Genomic DNA, 20,171 nt, shown 5'->3' with positions numbered 1-20,171 from the left:
GGGGTGTAGGAGGCGGGTCAGGAGGAGTCAAGCTTTAGAAGATGGGCCCCAGCTGCTGTTCAGGCCTCCAGGATATGCTGAGAGGGGATGGATAGTGAGCGCCTCCTTCCCCTCTGGCTCCAGAGGGCCCCCCAGGCCTGCTTAGACCTCCCTTCCCCCAAGCAGCTGGGAGGAGGGGCAGCCACAGAGGGCCTCACAGCCCGGGAGCAGTGGCGCCAGGACTCCAGGGTCCTGCCACATGGCCACCACATGTCCCTGACAACCCAGTCCACAGCACCTTCTCCTTGGGTTGCGGGCCTCCTCCCCCATCCCCCAGATGCCTTCCTGCAGGCCTGCGGAGAGGATACAGACAGGGGAAGGAAGAGTGGAGAGGTCCAAGAATCAACACTCCTCCCGTTGCCCCATCCATCACTGCCCCTCACCCTTCCCTTCCGTGAAGGGCCCCCACACAACCCTTGCTTCCCACCCTCTTCAATCAGGACTCGAGTGGCAGAATAGTTACCTGATTCTTTTATTTAAGAAACGTGAAATACATGGACCTGAAGTGAGGCAGCCGAGGGAATGAGAGAGGCCGGGGCCAGGTATCTTGCTTGGCCAGCCCCAAACCTCTGACAGAAAAGCCCGCAGCAGGCTGCACCTCTGAGGTGCATACCTGATCCTTACCCGCCCTGGGAGCCTCAGAGCTAGCTACTCCAGAGGACCACGGGGTGGGGAGAGGATGTCTTGAGGGTCCTTGAAAAGGATTCCTGAGGAGGGAGCTGAGACCCTAAGGGCAGTAGCCGTCTTCTGGTTAACTGCGCCCCTTCACTGTCCCACCGAGGGGCTGGAAGAGCCTGGAGCAAGAGGGAATGCTGTGAGGGCTGTGGGGGAACCCAGGAGACCTGGGGGGCGGGTTGAATGTCAGCTTCTTGAAGAGAGGTCCATAGTGCTGGCACTGAGGCCTCGAGAGACCTGAAACAGACAACACAGGCCATCAGCCTCCGGAAGACTGTCCCCTGGAGTCTGTCCATCTCATGGCTGCAGTCTTATCTCCTGACCTACAGTGGAACCTCAACCCCAAGATCTGAGGCTTTGCTAGGATTTCCCAGAAGGCCACAGTCTTGTGGAGAAAAGGCCGGGAAGAGCCACATGAATATTGGCATATACTTCGAATGTGTTGATGCAAGTGGTCATTTCCGTTAAAATGCCATTACTGTTCTTTCAAAAGGAGATGACTGAATACTTCTTTTCTTTTTCCCTTTTTCTTGACCACTGAGTCCCCAGGGTAAGGTGTATGGTGGTTACAAGAGGAAGAGCAATTAGAATCCCCAAGTCTTTCTTGAATTATTACTAATTCTATAGTACCAGTTTGGAGAACACCGACTCCTATTACCCCCTGATTAATTTAACTGCTACTATCTCTGACCTGAAACTGTCCCTTCCAGGTCACCCCCATCACCAGCAAGCCGTCCGCCTGATTCTGTCTGCCAGGTCCCGTTCTGTAGCCAGAGTCTTCATCCCAGACTACTCTCTCTTCCCTAACTCCCCCTGGGTTTGCTCTAAGGCTGTCTTTTCCTTCTCACCCACCAATAAGCTCACCAGCACTGCTCTCACCTGGAGGGGTGCTGCATTGGGATGGTTCAGATAGTTTAAGGAGGCTGCCCGCTTCATGTTGCTGCTACAATGGAAAAGAAAGAATTGAGACCTCTTCTCTTCCTTTTTTTTTTTTTTTTTGTTAGTCCTCACCCAAGGCTGTTTTTTCCATTGATTTTTTTTCTTTAAAGAGAGTAGTAGGGAGGAAAAGAGGGAGGGAAGAAAGGAGGAAGAGAAGGGGGGGGGGAGAGAGAGAGAAAGAGAGAGAGAGAGAGAGAGAGAGAGAGAGAGAGAGAGAGAGAGAGAGAAACATGGATGTGAGAGGCACATCAATTTATTGCCTCCTCCACACCCCTGACCCAACCTGGGGTCCGGAATGGAACCTGCAATCAGAGTATGTACCCTTGACCAGGAATCCAGCCCTCAATCCTTCAGTGCTCAGGCTGACACTCTAATCACTGAGCAACACTGGCCAGGGCACTTCCCCTTGAGTGTTACTAAGGCTGTGGGCCTGCCACACAAAAGCAAGTCACTGCCTCGTCCCCATCCCACCTCCCCGCATCCCACCCCCACACACACTGTCTTATCTTCATCTGTAAATAGCATCTTCTGTCTTTTCCCCTATTGGGGCATCCATTTCTCCTGAACTCTCTCCATGAACATCCCATTGACCTGCTCTGCGATTCTCTCCAAGACACTTCTCCAGAGGTGAGAGGCCAAGAGGCTTTGGAGGACGGAGCTCACTGCCTGCTTTGCCGTAACCCAGTCTCATTGCGTACCTGGAGGACCGAGGCTCAGTTCCCTGGAGCTTCTTCACCAGGAGCTCACTGCTTCTACGAAGCATATCCCGGATCCTGCCGAGAGAGCCACTCCTCTGCAGGGTCCCACTGCCATCCTGGGGGAGAGGGATGGTGAACAGAAGCTAAGGACCCAATGCAGACTGGCTTCTGAGTCTACTCCTGCCATTTATTCTGCACACGCACCCCTCCCCCAAAAGCCCAGGGATGAAAACCAGAGCCCGGTCACTGGCTGGCTGGTAGAGATTCCTCTGAGAGGGAGAGTCTTGACTGAACTGGAGTGGGGACAAGTTCTCAAATCCTTCATGTACAGGCTCAGAGCCTCTCACTCCCACCACAGGCGGGAGCAGGAGGGATCCAGGGGCAATTGTCAGACTTACCCCTGACCACTCCACAGCCACAGACGCATCTTCACCTCCCTCGTATTTCACGCTGCTCCCAGGACCCTCCTGGGAGGTCCTTCCACTGTCACCCTCCCCAAGCAGCTCGGCCACCTTGGTCTGGCTGATAGGGTCAGTGCCCTGGAAGAGAAAGGAAGAAGCTGGGACTTGCCCCTCCCTTCTCCTCAGAATGGGTCTTTCAAACCTTTTCTCCCCATCAGCCACCGGAAGGAAGACACTTTTCCTTGTGATGTCCCAGTACACAAACTGGAACAATACCCGCCTTTTCTATGTGCAATGCATTCCTTCCTACAGATACATACATATGTTTAGCCATGGCACATACTGAATTTATTTCTTGACCTACTAATGAGCTAACACCCACAACTGGAGAACCTTGACATTGGGCTCCCCTCATCCACACCATCCATGCACGCCGCTCTTTAACAGAGTCTTCAAATTGTAGAAGGGCAGGGCTTCCCTTTTAATAATCCCTTTTAGTGAAGTGAACCTTGAACTTGGAGTTCTGACCACAAAAGGCATGTTGGGGTAAGAACACACTTAAAACCACCACAACCACAGGGTTATCACCTTCCGGTCTAGGTCTCCCTCCTCGGTTCCTCCTCTTATTCTTCCGAGACTCAGAAGAAGGCTCATTGGCCCTGTCCCCAGGGCACTACCTCGGGACACCCTTCCCCTCCCAGTCTCTGACCTGTTTCCGGGAACGCAGAGCACATTCCTCGAGGGTCTCGGCTGCCTCCAGCTTTCCCTGGCGCCTGTACAGAGCTCCTAGGTTTCTCAGAGTGGTGTTCACTGTGGGGCTGTGGGGGGTGAGACCAGAGAAGGAAGTGAGGATGGGCTTTAAGAAACAGGAGTCCTAGGCGGTTTGGCTCAATGGATAGAACATCAGCCTAAAGACTGAAGGGTCAGGGGGTTCGAGGGAAGACCTGCCCTCCCACAATCTGCAGGCTCCTTTGAGGCCCAGGCCCTGGTTGGGGGTCGCGCAGGAGGCAAGCAGCTGAAGTATTTCTCTCACATGAATATTTCTCTGTCTTTCCCTCTCTCTTCCACCTCTCTAAAAAATCGAAGCTCCGCGTTGCATAGTGATGCTTCAGGTGTTTTGTAGTTTTGGCATAAGGACACAGTCTGAGCAACTGACTTTTCCCTCCCTCCCCTTCCGAAGAGCCTTCCCACCAGACCTACCCTCTAACCCACACTAGTTCGTGCAATGATGAGGCTGAGCAGTGAAGAGCATTTCCATCAGATAAGGTGCCTCTTAGGCTACCGGAAAGGAACCTGCCTACCCAGCCTCTTGATTTCCGCAGACACTTTCTAATTGCGTTCCTTTCTGCTGCCACAATCAGCATGATTGTAGAGTCCAGTCAGACCATTTACACACCAACAGTTACATTAAAGTCCAGGCACAGATGAACATGTCATAATTTTTGTTATAATAAATGCAAAATTGCCAAAACCGGTTTGGCTCAGTGGATAGAGAGACGGTCTGCGGACTGAAAGGTCCCAGGTTCGATTCCGGTCAAGGTCATGTACCTGGGTTGCAAGCACATCCCCATTAGGGCGTGTGCAGGAGGCAGCTGGTCGATGTTTCTCTCTCATCGACGTTTCTAGCTCTCTATCCCTCTCCCTTCCTCTCTGTGGAAAATCAATAAAAAATATATATATATTTTTAATATATTTTATTGATTTTTTACAGAGAGGAAGACAGAGGGATAGAGAGTTAGAGACATTGATGAGAGAGAAACATCCATCAGCTGCCTCCTACACGCCCCCTCCCCGACTGGGGATGTGCCCGCAACCAAGGTACATGTCCTTGAATGGAATCGAACCCGGGACCCTTCAGTCCGCAGGCCGGAGCTCTATCCACTGAGCCAAACCGGTTTCGGCAATAAAATATATATTTTTAAAAATAATAATAATAAATGCAAAATTTACAAGTAAAAAAATAAAAAATAAATTGAAAAATATCCTTGGGCGAGGATTAAAAAAGAAAAAAGAAACAGGAGAGGGAGAGAGCAGAGCTAAGGCCAAGGAAAATCAAAGGGAAGAAAGGGAAAGGTCTGGGAGGCCAGGATCAGGGCTGAATGGAGGGCCTCAGAGGCCAGGCCACCTTTCACTGCCGCTTACCTGCTCACTTTGCAGGCCTTATACCAGCCTCCGTACTCTACATAGGGTGTGCTGCCCTCCCGGTGCTGGGTCTGCAGGAGGACAGAGGGGAGAGGAAGCCAGAGATGTGACTTTAGAGATTTGGGATACAAGCTGGAGCTGGGCTAGGGTGCAGGCTGGGTTGGGGGAGGCACCATGCATCTGGGGCTGGTGCGTGGTTGGGAAGTGAAGAACTGGGCTAGTGCGAGGAGTAAGACAGAGGCCCTGAGAGCCTCAGGCTCCCCAGGCTGGCTCTCCCCACTCACTTTGCTCATTTCCTCCCGCTCCTCTGCATGCATCCAGATGGGCTTGTGGTTATCTGGGGGTGATACATGGGATGGCATGGTAAGGTTAGAAAACTGAGCTTTACAATATAGGGGTTGCTAGGACCCAGTGGCCCACGAGGCTGGACTAAAGGGGTCTGGCTCCCCCTGGGAGCCACTGTGGCCTAACCCCCACCTTTGGTCTGCATTTCTTTTCCTCCCAGCAGCTCCCTCTCCAGGCTATCACCACTCACCATCCACAGACCCAAACTCCTGCACATGGGCTTGGGTCAGGATCTCTTTGTAGAGCGTCTCAGCCTCAGCATATTTACCCTGTTTCAGGTAACAGGAAGCCTGGGGGCAGGAAGGCAAAAACACAGGAGCACGAGATGGAGACAAGCTCTCAGCCAGACTCAGGGACATCCACTTCTCGTTCTCTTTATGACTTTCCCGAGAGATCCTCCTCACACCTCCTTTCCTAGCTATGGGTCAAGATGTTCCCACTCCACTCCTAAGAGGCTACAGGACTTCTGCTTCCCACTGGAATGAAGCCGATCCCTCAGCCCCAAAGGCAGCCCAGAGATGGCACGAAGGTGATGGTGTTAATGTACCAGACTATGATGCTGTCCCTTCCCCTCCTTCCACCCACTTTGCCCCCTCGTCCCTTACGAGGTTATTCTTGGTCCGGGCTACATTAGGGTTGTCTGGTCCCAGCTGCCCTTCATAGATGGCCAGTGCCCTCCGGTAATAGCGTTCCACAGCCTCATACTTGCCCTGGTTTTGGCACAACAGGGCCAGGTTGTTCAGCTGCTTTGCAACATCTGGGTGGTCATTGCCCAGGACCTGAAGGGAAGCAAAGGAGGGATAAGTGGCTGTAAGTATGTGTGTGCACACCCATGCACATGCACCTACAGGGAACGTGGAAAGGGAATGACAGAAAAGAAGACAACCAAGAAACCAGAAACACCAATCAGAAAGGATATATGCACCCCTATGTTCAGAGCAGCACAATCTACAATAGCTAAGATTTGGGAACAGCCTAAGTGCCCATCAGCAGATGAGTAGATTAAAAAACTGTGGTACATCTACACAATGGAATACTATAAAAAAGAAGGAACTTTTACCATTTGCAACAGCATGGATGGAACTGGAGAGCATTATGCTAAGTGAAATAAGCCAGTCGGACAAAGATAAATATCACATGATCTCATTCATATGTGGGATATAATGATCAACATAATGTAGTGAACAAAAATAGATCCAGAGACAAATGGCAGGGGAGGGGAGATTAGAGAGCAACCAAAGGACTTGTATGCATGCATCTTAGCATAAGCAATGGACACAGACATTGGGGTGGTGGGGGCTTGCCCAGGGTGGGAATGGCTGGGAGAGAGAGATCAACTGGGGAGAAAGGAGAGGTATGTAAAACTTCAGCCAATAACAAAAAAATTAAAAACAAAAAACAAAAAAACAAGGCAGAGCTAAGGAGGTGAGAAACAAAAAAGTGAGGCAAGAGGTAAACCAGAGAGAGATGGTGAAGAGGGGTCACAGCAGCAGGGAAGGATGGGGAGAGATGTGAGCACCTTCTCTCGGATCTCCAGTGCCCGCTGGCACAGTGGCTCTGCCTCCTTGTATTTGCCCCTTTTGCCGTAGAGCACGGCCAGGTTGTTGAGTGTGGCAGCCACCTAGGAAGACAGAGCGGTCCCCTCAGTCACAGGTGCTTTCAAGGATGTTGAGAGTTGGAGGTCCTCCCCATGCTGCACAAACCCAAGAGAAATGGACTCGCCACCCTGGCCAGAGTCAGGGAAGGGGGAACTGCTGAACTGGATGGTCTGAACTGGATTGCTGGACTGGATGGGGTTCTCTATGGGGGTGGTATAGCCACCTAAGGGCATTTTTTTTTTTTTTGACATTTCTAAAGGTGGGTTTTATTTGTGTGGTGTTTTGTTTGTTTGTTTTTGGTTGCCATGAATACTGAGGGCTTTATTACCTTTATTGAGGGAAGCAAAAAAGCTACAGATGTTCAGCATGTGTGGAATAGCTCTGCCAAATGACGAATGTCCTACCTGACAGTAAGACACTGAATATAAGCTTTGACACTTGGTGGGATATCAAGACACGAGTTACGTTTTCTGAGATACAGCATCTCTGCCTATCACATGTCATAACATAAGAGAATTATTTTCACAGTTAGTTCACTTCGAGAAATATCGTATTTCTTATTTTCTCCATTTTAACCTATCGTTTACCTTAGCATGCTACTCCTACTTATTTCTGTTTATGATGTACAAATAAATCTGGTCTGTTGTTACTTATTCTAACACTAGATTTTAAGCTCATATCCACCAATCTTTCTGCTGTCATTTTAAAAATATATATATTTTATTAATTTTTTACAGAGAAACATCCATCAGCCGCCTCCTGCACACCCCCCATTGGGGATGTGCCCGCAACCAAGATACATGCCCTTGACCGGAATCAAACCTGGAACCCTTCAGTCCGCAGACTGATGCTCTATCCACTGAACCAAACCGGTTTCAGCTCTGCTGTCATTTTTAATAGCTATTTTTTAAAAATACGTTGTTATTAATTTTAGCGAGGAAGGGAGAGGGAGAGACATAGAAGCATCAATGATGAGAGAGAATCATTATTGGCTGCCTCCTGCATGCCCCCTAGTGGGGATCAAGCCCGCAACCCAGGCATGTGTCCTGACCTGCAATAGATCTGTGATCTCCTGGTTCAGAGGTCACGCTCAACCCCTGGGCCATACCTGCGAGGCTTAATACTTATATAGAATAGTTTCCTGGTCTTACCCCTTCTAAATATAAAGTTATTCATTATATATCAGACTACTATATAATATCTTCTAGCATAGTTATATTCAGTAAAACTGTTATATTGTATTTTTATTTCATTGTAATGTATTGAATGTATTATTTTGTTACTAGAAGCCCAGCATGCAAAATCACATGTAGTAGCCCACCACTGCTCACAGCCCCGTCCAACCACCCACAGCCCCACCACACTTGCAGCTGCACCCACCTGCCCACTGCTGCTCCTTGCGTTTGCCACCCCGCCCACCCACTCTCATGGTGACCTGTCATTTGGTCATCACAGACACTGGCTTTTTATATATATAGGTAAATTACTTTCCCTGTCTCACTTTTATATTAATAAGGTATCATTAAATGTTTTGGAAATTATATGTGTAGGTAGATTACATAATCTATGAATTAAGTATCTGGAAAATATTCATTATAAGAAGGAGTCATTTGGCCCTGGCTGATGTGGCACAATTGGTTGAGTATCATCCCATGTACCAAAAGGTCACTGGATTGACTCCCAGTCAGGGCACATGCCCTGGTTTTGGGTTCGATCCCCAGTAAGGAGCATGTAGAAGGCAGCTGATGGGTGTTTCTCTCTCACATTGATGTTTCTCTCTTCCTCTCTCTCTCTCTCTCATTCTCTTCCCAACTCCCTTCCTCTTTCTCTCTAAAAATAAAAACTTTTTTTTAAGGAGTCATTTGGGTCTCAGAGTCGGGATCAGTGGACAGTGCCTAGAAGAAAGGAGTCCTCACATCTCCTTCTTGAGCACCCCAGTGACTAAGCTGCGGGCAGAGGATGGACAAGCTAAGAGACCAAAAGGCCTGGGGAAGGAGGTCAAGGAATACTGACCGCAGGGTGGTCCCGGCCCAGGGTGCTCTCCCGGATGCTGAGGGCATCATTCAGCAGGTGGGCAGCTTCCTTGTATTTATTCTGGTCCCTGGAAAAGGACAAAAGTATCAAGGGGTTACCGTGAACTCTGCCCACAAGCCAACTCCTTCCCTCCTTTCCTTTGGGATGTCTGAGATACATTTAGGGATTGGACCCACCATGAAGAGACACGAAGCCCCACGTGAACAGTGACGGGCTCACCAACACACCCATACCGTATGTAAAACTCTACCATGTCAAGAGGAGGCCACCAGTTATTGGACACAAGAAACAGAGAAAGAGACCCTCTCCAGGAGAAAGACTGGAAAAGCAAAGAGCCTGAGAAGTGAATATTCTCGAAGATCAAAGGCTCAGGTATGGATAAAATGAGAGTTCTGATACAGAAGAAAGCCTCCAAGTAGCATTCACCTGGAAGGCCCAGCAGGGAGAACAGACAGCCAGTGGAGAGGAGGAATGGGAGCCAAAGACGGATCAAGGTGGAACAGAGGGAGGGCAGTACTCACCTATACACCAGAGCAAGGATGTTGAGCATGGTAGCAACATCTGGGTGGCCCCGGCCAGATGTGCGCTCCAGGTCCTCCAGTGCCTGCTTACAGAGCGGCACGGCCACCTCGTAGCGACCCTGAGCTGCATACTGGATCACCAAGTTGTGCAGAGTCCGTAGTCTTGCTGGGATCTCATATCCACTATGTTGAGCGCCCTGGCCACGTGACACTAAACCATCCCAGAAAATGAACAGGAGACTTCCTCAGGGAACTCTTCCTCTCTCCTTTGCTGCCGGCCCTCCCACCCCTACTCCCTGTCTTATTCCACGCCTACACCTGCCCTCTCCCCGCCCCGCCCCCCCAGGCTCTCTCTCTGGAGATCTGCCTCAACCTTTATTCTTTTGCCCACTCCCTTGAACCTGTCCCATTTGTTCACCCAGTAATTCATTCACTCAACAAGCATTTACTTCATAAGTATGAGCCAGGGGCTGTGCAGAGACACAAAGATAAGCGAGACCTGGTTCTTTCCCTGAGGAGCTCGTGTTCCTCCACTCCAGAGTCACTCTCCCACTCAACTGTGAACTCCGTATTGGCCAGACCCCTGTCGTTCTCATATCGGTATGCCTAGTGCCTAGCACAGTACCTGGCACGTGTTAAATGTTTTACTAAATGTTGATGAGTAAGAAATGATGGGGGGGGGGCCGAGGAAATCAAAGTACCAGCCAAGTCTCTGCCCCCTCTCTAGAGGAAGACGGAGAACCTATTTCTGGATGGTGAGCGTCCTTTGTCCAGGGGTGGGGGAAGGGCACAGCTGGCCAGGTTCCTGCTGCCCCTCTTCACCCTCCCACTCCAGTGACAGACTCACGGCCATTGCTTGGGTCTTCCTCTTCCTCATTGGGGAAAAGGTCATCCAGGGAATCCTTGGTGGCATCACCCTCCTTCTCCTCCTAGAAAGAAAGCAGCAGCATATCTGGGTAAAGATATCCCCCAGTAACTTTCTTAGGGACCCTCTGAACCATGAAATCCCTGGCAGGTGAGGTCCAGGAAACTAACCTTGTTCATGCCCCTGCCCCTGGGAAGGCCAGCATTTGTTTCGCCAAGCTAAGGCCTCTTGTTTGCAAATCTCGACTTTCCCTTTCTTCACATTCAGAGAGCTTCCTTCCTAAGTACCTTCATTCTCCAGCCTCCACCTCTCGCCCCCTCAACTCCTGTAATTATAGCCCTATGTGTTTACATTGATTATATGTCTGCCCTGCCTGTCCTGAGGGCAGGGAGTGTGTCTGATCTTACTGACACATACCCAAAGTGTCTGCCTCAGCCTGTGCCCATGCTCATGCTGGACTTAGCGCCCAACCCTCACTGTCTAGCCTACTTTCACACTGGGCAACTTCACTGTGCCAAAGGCATTGCAGCCTTGTACAAACACCTCCACCCCTGCTGCCCAGCTTCCCCACTGCGTCCCATGCAACCAGCACACCTCTCCTGGAACAGACCAGCTTCCCAGCCCTGAAGCCTTATTTATGACCCCCCACCTCCCAGTTTAGAAAGCTCCTCCCTCTCCATCATCAAACATCAAAATCTATCCGAACCCCTAACCATTTAAATTTAAAAATCTAACCTACATCTTACCATCCCTGTCCCCTGCCTCCGCTGTGACTTTCTCAGAGTTCCAGCCCCCAGGAACCTATCTCCTTGCAATTCTTCCCACACCGACTGGCCCCCTCACCCAGCACTGAGCACTTGCTTTGTGTTATCCCACATGTCTTCTCGTATGTAAGTTTTGTTCCTACAGCTACATTATAAGCTCAAAAAAACCCAGAAACTCTCTTTTCTAGTTCTTTACACGTCTCCTATACGTATCTTCTTGAACTGCTTAAAGATATATAAAGGCCTGTTGAGTGAGGGTTAAATTTCACATATTTTAAGAGCAAATTTTAGGAGTTTCTTGTTTAACTGGGCTATGCTTTCCCTAATTATAGCACTTAAGATTCTGGATTGGAACTGTCCAGGTGTTTTGTCTGTTCCCCCACACAAATCTGTAATTGTGAGAGCAGGAACTCTGCCTTGTCCACTGTGGCATCCCCAGGGGAGTGCACAGTGCCTAGCACATATGATAGCACTTAGTTCAATGTCACCCCATAACTGCGGTGACTTCCAGCTCTCTGAACGCTCCCAGCCTGGCAGCCTTGCCCGCACACGCTTACCGTGGTGTGCCCGTCCTCGTCGTACTGCCGCAGCTGCCCCAGGAACTCCAGGTGCTTCTTCTCCTCCTCCAGCTGAGCCACGGCCTGCTCGCTGTGCTGCAGCCGCTGCTGGGTACCTGCCAGCTCGTCCCGGAGCCACTGGTTCTCCTGGCACAGCCGCCGCACCTGAGCCCGCAGCTTCTGCTTCTCTGACTCCACTGTGCTCAGGTGGCTGGCCAAAGCCAGCATCACCTAGGTGGGCACATCCTGTGAGCACCAGATGCTGGCTAGGAGTGTTCAGGGATAGGCAGGAAGATGGTGGAACTAGCAGAAGCCAGGAAGTGGGGTTGGGGGGCAATGGCTCTACCTTCAAAACATACCCTGAATCAATTTCTCACCAACTCCATAGTCACCACCCTAGGCCACGCCACCGTCAATTCCTACCTGGATTACTACAATAGCCTCCTTACTGGCCTCCTTGTCCCTGCCCTGGTTCCCTTAGAGTCCATTCTCAACCCAACAGCCAGATGACCTTTTTAAAATGTTATTTCTCCTCTCCTCATCCTTATGATGACTTATAAGTTCCACATGATCTTCCCCTTCTCCCCAACCCCATTACCTCTTGAACTTCATTTTCTATTTTGGTTCACCTCCTTCACTCTGCTATAGCCACACTGGCCCTCACTGAGCTCGTTTAAAAGGCCCTGGGTCAGGACCTTTGCACTTGCTGTCCGCTTTGCTTAGGATGCCTTTCCCCACTTATTGCATGACTCATTCCGTCCTCTTCAAACCTTTGCTCTAATGTCACCATGTTTTTAAAAAAATGTTTTTATTAATTTTAGAGAGAGGGCAAGCGAGAGAAATAGAGAGATGGAAAAAATCAATGATGAGAATCATTGGTTGGCTGCCTCCTGCACGCCCCCTACTGGGGATCGAGCCCAGGTACGTGCCCTGACAGGGAATCAAAATTGTGAACTCTTGGTTCACAACCACTGAGCCACCCTGGCCAGGCCAGTAAAGCCTTTTTTTAACCGCTCTATCTAAAGTCATATGCCCTCTCCATACTTCCTAATCCCCTTCCCTGCTTTAATGTTATTCTTTTATCCTTAGCAATTATCACTGTGGCATACTGAAATCATTTACTAATTTATGTATGTACTAGAGGCCTAGTGCATGAGAATTCATGCACTGGAGGGGGGTCCCTTAGCCCGGCCTGCCCCCTCTCACAGCCCAGGAGCCCTTATGGGTGGGAGGCGACCTGGTGATCAGGGAAGGCAATGCCCCGTCACACCTCCACTGCTGCCACTGCCGGAAGCATAAGCCTCGGGCAGCCCTGGTTACCTGAGCCTCGGGCTGCCCTGGGTGGTTGAGTAGCCACCATCCAAGGCTTGCCAGCACCTCAGGCCTGCCCTGGGTGGCTAGGGGACTGAGGGGACTTAGGGACTCCAGAGGCAGGTGTGCAGAGAGGCCAAGGCTCCCCTGGGGGCAGGCCTAACCTCGCTGCACGCCTGCAGCCCTGGCAGGGCTGAGGGGACTGGGCACCACCATCTTATGGCACTGCCACCTTTGAGGGCATGGCAGTAAATTAGCATGTTCCCTCCTTATTGGCTGTGGGCACCACCATTTTTTGAGGGTGAGGCAGTCAATTAGCATATTCCCTCCTTATTGGCTAGTGGGTACTGCCATCTTTGTGATGGCGTGAGGATCAATTAGCATATTCCCTCTTTATTAGATAGGATTATCTGCCCCCCCCAGCAAGAAAGTAAGCTCTAAGATGGCAAGGATTTTTGAGTGTTGTGTTCATGATGTGTCTCTAGTGCACAGAAGTGTGGTGCCTGGCACACAGTAGAAGCTTAATACATATTTATTGAATGAATGAATGAATGAATGCATGCAAGAATCTAGGACCAGCCAAAACTGGTTTAGCTCATATAGAGCGTGGATCTGTGGACTGAAAGGTCCCAGGTTCGATTCCGGTCAAGGGCATGTATATTGATTGTGGGCACATCCCCAGTGGGGGGTGTACAGGAGGCAGCTGGTCGACGTATCTCTCTCATCGATGTTTCTAGCTTTCTGTCCCTTTCCCTTCCTCTCTGTGAAAAATCAATAAAATATATTTTTAAAATCATTTTAAAAAAAAGAAAAAAAAAGAAAGAAGAATCTAGGACCAGGGGATCCTAAGTAATCCCAAACCTCCAATCAGACAACTGCTCCTCCATGGACCACTTGGCGCCATGTCTTCCCTCTCACCTGGGCCTCACTCAGCCCCAGCTCAATGTTTTCCATGGAACGGCGCAGCTGCCGGGCCTTCTCATGCATCACCAGTCCTTCTTCATGGCCTTCCTGCTGCAGACACTCAATGGTTTGGGACAGGCTCTGCAGTACAGCCTGGTGTTCACTGTGGAGGGCCTCCAGCCCTTGGCTCACCAGCCGAGTGCTTCCCAAGATCTCCTCCTGGCTGAGCCGGTGCCCTGCAGGTTCATCTCGCTGCCCCAACACCAGGCCCGACATCCTGTCCTGGAGGACCTTGCCTGGGCTAGGAAAACAACAGAGCTCGCGTGAGGTAAAAATAAAAGAGAGGCTGAGCACCTTGGTTACAGGGTGGTGAGGATCCAAGTTAAGAGATGAGAGAGCGCATGGGCAGCCGTGTGTTTTAATTGGAGAGAGAGAGAGTGACCAGTGGGGAGGGAACCTACAACACTGAAAACACAAAGCTTAAGGTTGTGGGAAAGAGAGAGAGAGAGGAAATAACTTAAACCAACACACACACACACACACACACACACAAAACAAAGGTCCTATAACTAGCAGAGGGATTTAGAACTGAGGACCCAAAAAGAAAAGGAACTGGAGAAAGCGAGCTTGGGTTAGGAAAAGGAATCAGGAGGTGAAAGACAGAACTACAAGGAACACATGGTGTTTGGGGAGAGTTGCAAAGGGAATAGCGTTAAAGCAGACAGGAGAATATGCAGAAAATAGTGCAGAGGTTTTGGGGAAAAGGAAGGATACGTTTCAAAGTTAAATCAGGGAAAAGAAAAAAACAGGAGCCAGATGAGAGGACCCCAACAGGCTTACAGGATTCAGGCTGCGGCACCCACGGAACCAAGACCAGCGTCTCCAAACCTGGCCAGCCCTCACTCTTTCCCCACTAGTTTTCAACCCCTATTTCCCACCTTCCAGGTCTCAGGCTATCTTCAAAAGGGTCTTGTTTCTCATCGTTGAAGTCCTCTTACCTGTTTACCGAGCACAGCCCGTGGCTGTGGCACTCAGGCCGGAGCCGGGAAGAAAGAAACTCCCGTCAGCAGCCAGGGACTCAGAAGGATCTGCCCTGCCCAAAGTCCAGAAGTCCAGCGTTTTTACCCCTTCTCTCGCCACTTCACAGCCACCCAGAGGACCTGGCCCAGAGCCCCACCCAGGACAAACACCCTCCCTCCTGCTGCAAAGACGACCGGTGTCCCTCCTCCTTCCCCAAGCCAGTCTCTCTCTCACCCCGCGCCCGGGGAGCTATTTTCTCCCAAGAAGGGAGTGAGCCTTGATCTGGGACCTGACCCGCGAGAAGAGGCGTGTCTGGTTGAAAGTAGGGAGGAAGACCTGCTCACTCCCGGCTCAGGGCTCAGTCACTTCCATGGCTGTGTGTTAGGATCACCTGCTAACAGGCTCTCAGAGCGGCACCCTAAGGTGCCTCCCAGAGGCCTGATGACGCAGGGCACGGTCAGGTCTGCGGAGCGGCTGCAGGGTCACCGGGAAACGTGGCGCTGGGAGGGGGCCTCCCGGGCTCTGGAATGCAGTTGAGGGCCCCCGCCGCCCACCTGACCTGGGGCCCGGGATGGGATTAGAGTGAGATGGGGGGCTGGGAGGGAGGGCAGGGGAGATGCAGGTGGACGGTGGAGGTCTGCGGGTGAGGACTCAGCGGCCCTACAATCCCGAGGTCTGTGAGTCAGTCGGTAGCGCAGGGGGCGGGGCAGGCCGACAGACTGTCTGTCTGTCTGGACACTGAGGGGCGGGAGGAGCGCAGGGGGCGGAGTTTTTTTTAGTCCGTCTGGAGTTGTGTGAGGTCAGTCGGCGGGGTTTGTTATCTGTCCGAGAGTGCGGGAATAAGAGGTAGCGGGGCCTCAACCCTCAGCCCCAGAGTTTACTCTTAAAGACTCACCCGCACTGTGTCGAGCTGGCTGCCGCCCTTGCCGGTACTGCCCCTTTAAATCCATCATGGCTGCCGCTCGAGGCAATTGTTTTGACGGCTCCGAGGGGTGGAGCCTGCTCCCCGGTCACGCGACCTAAGAGCCGCCCGAGGATTGGCTCTGAGGACGCGCATGCAGGAGCGGAGGCGTGTACGCACAGCTGGCTCTCCGGTTCCCCTTCCGCCCCTTTTACGTCATGAGGGAGCGACGGCGCAGGGAATCCTGAGCGTCATCTCGAAGCGCCAGCCGCCCGGCTGAAGGGAATGGTGGCGTGCTGAGCCCGGCGGTGCCTGGCTACACTCATGGCTCTGCGGGTACTGACCCGTGCTCTGGGCTCTCTGAGCCTGGTGCCCCCGGCTGTCGCCGCCACTGGCCCGAGTATGCTCCCAGCCGCCCAGGTAACCAACTTACCCGGGTACGAGGCTGTTTCCGTTCGGGCCGCCGGAAAGGGGACACCCAGGGATGGGAGGCGGGGATGCGAGTCTGGTCTTTAGTCACGCTGGCCCGTGACCTTGGATAAGTCACTCTAACCCTCAGTGTTCTCCATAAGTGTTGCTGTCTCACAGGATCGATGGATTCCTCAGACGAGTTATTGGAGGTGAAAGTGCTTGACGAATAGCCGGTTGTACAAGTCTCTATAGTAATTGGCATAATTATTGAGTGCCTATCATAAGCCAGACATAAGTAATAGAGGTTTTAAATAAGTGAACTCTTTTCAGATCACTCTGTAAGGTAGTTATACCTATATATATTCTCATGAGAGAAAACTGATGAGTAGTTTAAGGTCACGCACCAACCATTTGAGCTAGTCAGACTGGCTTCAAAGCCAGAGATTATGCAATGGTTATGATATCATAACCATTAAGGATGAGATTAGAGAATGCAGAATGAGATACCAAGAATAAGGGCTTCAGGTTCCTAGTGGGCAATTCATGAGTCAGGAAAGGAAAGTTGAAAGTCTCGCTCTGGACCTCGGGCTGTTGGTAGAGTTTGGCAGATGCATACCTTTTTTTAAAAAGATTATGTTTTGTTGATTTTTAGATAGAGAGGAAGGAAAGAAAGGGAGATAGAAACACCAATGAGAGAGACATTGATCAGCTGCCTCCTGCACGCCCATTACTAGGGATGGAGCCCACAACCCAGGCATGTGGCCCTAACTGGGAATTGAATCCGGAGCCTCTTGGTCCATGGAATGACGCTCAATGCACTGAGCTACACCAGCTAGGCAGCAGATGCATACTTAAAATTCAAAACCTACTCTGTGAAGTTCTGGGAATACAAGAGGGAACAAGACAGAAATGATCCCGACCTTCCATTTGTATCTGAAAAACTCCCAGAAACAATGCAAATGGGCAAAAGGCATTGGTGCTGATGGGTGGTACATGGATGTGGAAGTTACCAGCTCTGGAAAACGGAGTTGTTTAGGGAGGGAAAAGTTTCCTAGAGAAGGAGAATTGAGCCAGAATTAGGAAACACAACAAGGGGAGAACAATTCATTATAGATATACTTCAAAGGGAAAAGGATGGAGTGAGGAGAGGTAATCAATGCACATACACCTGGGTAAACATTCCACACTGTTATTTGTACAAGTTGTGAAGGGTAGTTTTTAGACAGCTGATCCAGGACACTTCCAGTAGGAAGTGGACTACAAGCTAAGCTTGGTCTCTACCTTCTCTCTTGGGTCCATGATGCTTCTCCTTCAGTTAGCTTTCCAGTGAAAGAGGTTTATGTTTATCTCCAGGTGACAAACAATGCTCTCCGGCTGCCCTCTGCCTCGGTGTTGCTCCCCTGCCGCCCATTCCTCACCTCTGTGGCCCTTAGTGCCAAGTTTGTGTCCTGGAAAAGTCATACCACGTATACCACTGCCCCACTGAAAAAGAGGAAATCTGGAGGCCGAGACCACACAGGTGGGAGCACGGGCAAGAGGACCTAAACAATAAAGGGGAAAAAACATGGTAGGACTCTCGTTCTGTATGTTGGTGCAGGCAGAGGAATACCATTAAAACACACTTATTGGATTTCTTCTCCATGTAGGATGAGTATAAGAACAAGAGTAGAATACAAAGCAGCAGGCAGGTGGTCTGTGCACCTAAAGACAATCTAAATAATTGAAGAAAACTGAGCAAGTTTCATGACATTTTTCTTGATATCCATTAAAAAATTGATAACAGTTGAAATTGATAATGGCTTTCAATAAACTTACTGAATTTAGTAATTTATAGAGAATCTATCTGGAAGTTTTATACAATTTTAATTATCACATAATTACATTTTACCAAGGTCCATATGTTTCCTCATCCCCACTTATCCCATTGTGCTGTGACATTTTTAATGATTTTCTGCTTGACTCATAACGTTTAGAAACACTGCTCTCTGCCTAGGACAGGCCTGTTATTCTGACGTGGATTCTGTCCCCTCCCTGTCCTGACCATAGGCCGGATCCGAGTGCATGGCATTGGTGGGGGTCACAAGCAGCGTTATCGCATGATTGACTTTCTCCGGTTCCGGCCGGAGCAGGAAACCAAGCCAGGACCCTTTGAGGAGAAGGTCATCATCGTCCGCTATGATCCCTGTAGGCAAGTGGGATGTGGGGTGATGATGGCACGACTGAATGACTACTCTGTGGCTTTTCAGAAACGTGGGGCTGCCTGGATGGTCTGCTCATCTGTCACTCACCCTGAACAGGTCAGCAGACATAGCTCTGGTTGCTGGGGGCAACCGGAAACGCTGGATCGTTGCCACGGAAAACATGAAGGCTGGAGATATAATCCTTAATTCTGACCGCATAGGCCGCATGGCAGGTGAGAGGGGGTCCCCGGGTGTGTGTGGGCTGGGAGGCTGCATTCTGTGGCTGATGAGATTCTGTCTTTCAGTTGCTCCTCGGGAAGGGGATGCACATCCTCTTGGGGCCTTGCCCGTGGGGACCCTCGTCAACAGTGTGGAGAGTGAGCCAGGCCGGGGGGCCCAGTATATCCGAGCCGCAGGTATGAAGAAAGCTGCTTGGGAGGGGGAGGGTGGAAGGGACGGGTCTTTTTTTTTTCTTTTTTCTTTTTTCTTTTTTAATATATTTTATTGATTTTGTACAGAGAGGAAGGGAGAGAGAGAGTTAGAAACATCGATGAGAGAGAGTCATCAATCAGTTGCCTCTTGCACACCCCCTACCGGGGATATGCCCGCAACCAAGGTACATGCCCCTGACCGGAATCGAACCCGGGTCTCTTCAGTCCCCAAGCCGACGCTCTATCCATTGAGCTAAACCGGTTTTGGCGGGACGGGTCTTATAATTTGGAAGACCAGGTGGTACCCAAGGTCACAATTCTCTGAAACGAAGACCCACATTGGGTCCATCGGCAGAGGAAAAGAAGGACAAACAAGGAAAACGAGGATGAAGAAGTGCTTATGATTTGACCTAAAACACTGCATGCATCCTGCTCCAGTTTATATGCTCCTAAAGGGGTGTGGCCCCTATAAGCCTGCCCCTCACCCCCTCCTCTGTGGAGGGTGGCAAAGCTGCTTCTCCCTTCCGCAGGGACGTGCGGTGTGCTGCTGCGAAAGGTGAACGGGACAGCCATCATCCAGCTGCCTTCTAAGAGGCAGATGCAGGTGTGTGGGGGTTCAGGTGGGAGGGATCAGCAAAGGAGGAATTTTTGGAATGCACCTTTCCTGGCCCACATGGCTCCCAGGTGTTTTATGTCAGGCACTGCCCTGAGCTGGGGCTGCCCTTTGGGCTGCATGAGGGAATACCCAGTCAGGTTGGCACCACGATGGCACAGAGAACAGTGTCTTTTGTTTTCAACTCCTGTAGGACCTGCACTCAGGTTCAGTGATGCTGTGCTGCTCCCCTGTCCTCTCCCTTCTCATCGAAGGACCTTCCCAAGAGTCCTGCCCTCAACATGGTCAGACTCTTGCCCCCCACAATACTCTCTCTTCCCTCTACTTTCTCTGTCAGGTGCTGGAAACGTGCATAGCGACAGTAGGCCGAGTATCCAACGTTGATCATAACAAACGGGTCATTGGCAAGGCTGGGCGGAACCGCTGGCTGGGCAAGAGGCCTAACAGCGGGCGATGGCAGCGAAAGGGGGGCTGGGCTGGCAGGAAGATCCGGCCGCTGCCCCCAATGAAGAGTTATGTGAAGCTGCCCTCAGCTGCTGCCCAGAACTGATATCTCCAGACTAATAAAATGACGCCCATTTTTATCCGTCGTTTCTGTTTTGTGAGGGGAGATGGCACATATTGGACAGAGCAAACGTGTTTGGGGGAGAAAGGGAAGGGCAATATAGGGCAAAGACTGCAGCTGCGACCTCCTAGCTTCCAGCCGCCCCCTTCTTGGTTCCTTCCTAGGCAATGGAGGAGGGGGTGATAAATGACCTCCAAGGCCTTACTCTGTTAGGACTTGGGGAAACGGGGAAGGTACTTCCGGTGGCAGGAGGAAGGG

General features: G+C 50.8%; 2 protein-coding genes across 7 annotated transcripts; one reads left to right on the top strand and one right to left on the bottom strand.

Annotated features, from left to right (window-relative positions):
• Window positions 1-490: 490 nt before the first annotated feature.
• KLC4 (kinesin light chain 4) lies at window positions 491-15,798 on the bottom strand. 6 transcript variants are annotated; one of them, XM_084890342.1, is made up of 17 exons: window positions 15,708-15,790; window positions 14,791-14,885; window positions 13,808-14,093; window positions 11,579-11,809; window positions 10,240-10,321; window positions 9,393-9,603; window positions 8,851-8,938; window positions 6,759-6,860; window positions 5,845-6,018; window positions 5,430-5,529; window positions 5,179-5,231; window positions 4,895-4,965; window positions 3,462-3,570; window positions 2,750-2,890; window positions 2,352-2,467; window positions 1,594-1,657; window positions 491-951 (listed from the first exon to the last, which is right to left on the bottom strand). In XM_084890342.1, exons 3-17 carry the CDS (start codon window positions 14,066-14,068, stop codon window positions 901-903), a joined length of 1,854 nt encoding a protein of 617 aa, XP_084746468.1. In that variant the 5' UTR covers window positions 14,069-14,093; window positions 14,791-14,885; window positions 15,708-15,790; the 3' UTR covers window positions 491-900. The 6 variants fall into 6 exon arrangements, with proteins under 6 accessions (XP_084746468.1, XP_084746469.1, XP_084746470.1 ...); XM_084890343.1 differs by having other exon boundaries at window positions 14,791-14,880; window positions 15,708-15,731; XM_084890344.1 differs by lacking the exon at window positions 15,708-15,790 and adding an exon at window positions 15,204-15,679 and having other exon boundaries at window positions 14,791-14,880.
• A 132-nt stretch (window positions 15,799-15,930) lies between these two features.
• On the top strand, window positions 15,931-19,932 carry MRPL2 (mitochondrial ribosomal protein L2). Its single transcript, XM_084890358.1, has 7 exons — window positions 15,931-16,133; window positions 17,478-17,643; window positions 18,171-18,312; window positions 18,422-18,537; window positions 18,610-18,720; window positions 19,266-19,339; window positions 19,686-19,932. The coding sequence occupies exons 1-7, from the start codon at window positions 16,038-16,040 to the stop codon at window positions 19,896-19,898; spliced, it is 918 nt and encodes a 305-aa protein (XP_084746484.1). The 5' UTR covers window positions 15,931-16,037; the 3' UTR covers window positions 19,899-19,932.
• Window positions 19,933-20,171: the final 239 nt, after the last annotated feature.

This window comes from Pipistrellus hanaki (genome assembly GCF_964339955.1).
Source record: "Pipistrellus hanaki genome assembly, chromosome: 7".
In the NCBI taxonomy this organism is placed as follows: Eukaryota; Metazoa; Chordata; class Mammalia; order Chiroptera; family Vespertilionidae; genus Pipistrellus; species Pipistrellus hanaki.
This window is presented reverse-complemented; position numbering and strand designations above follow the sequence as displayed.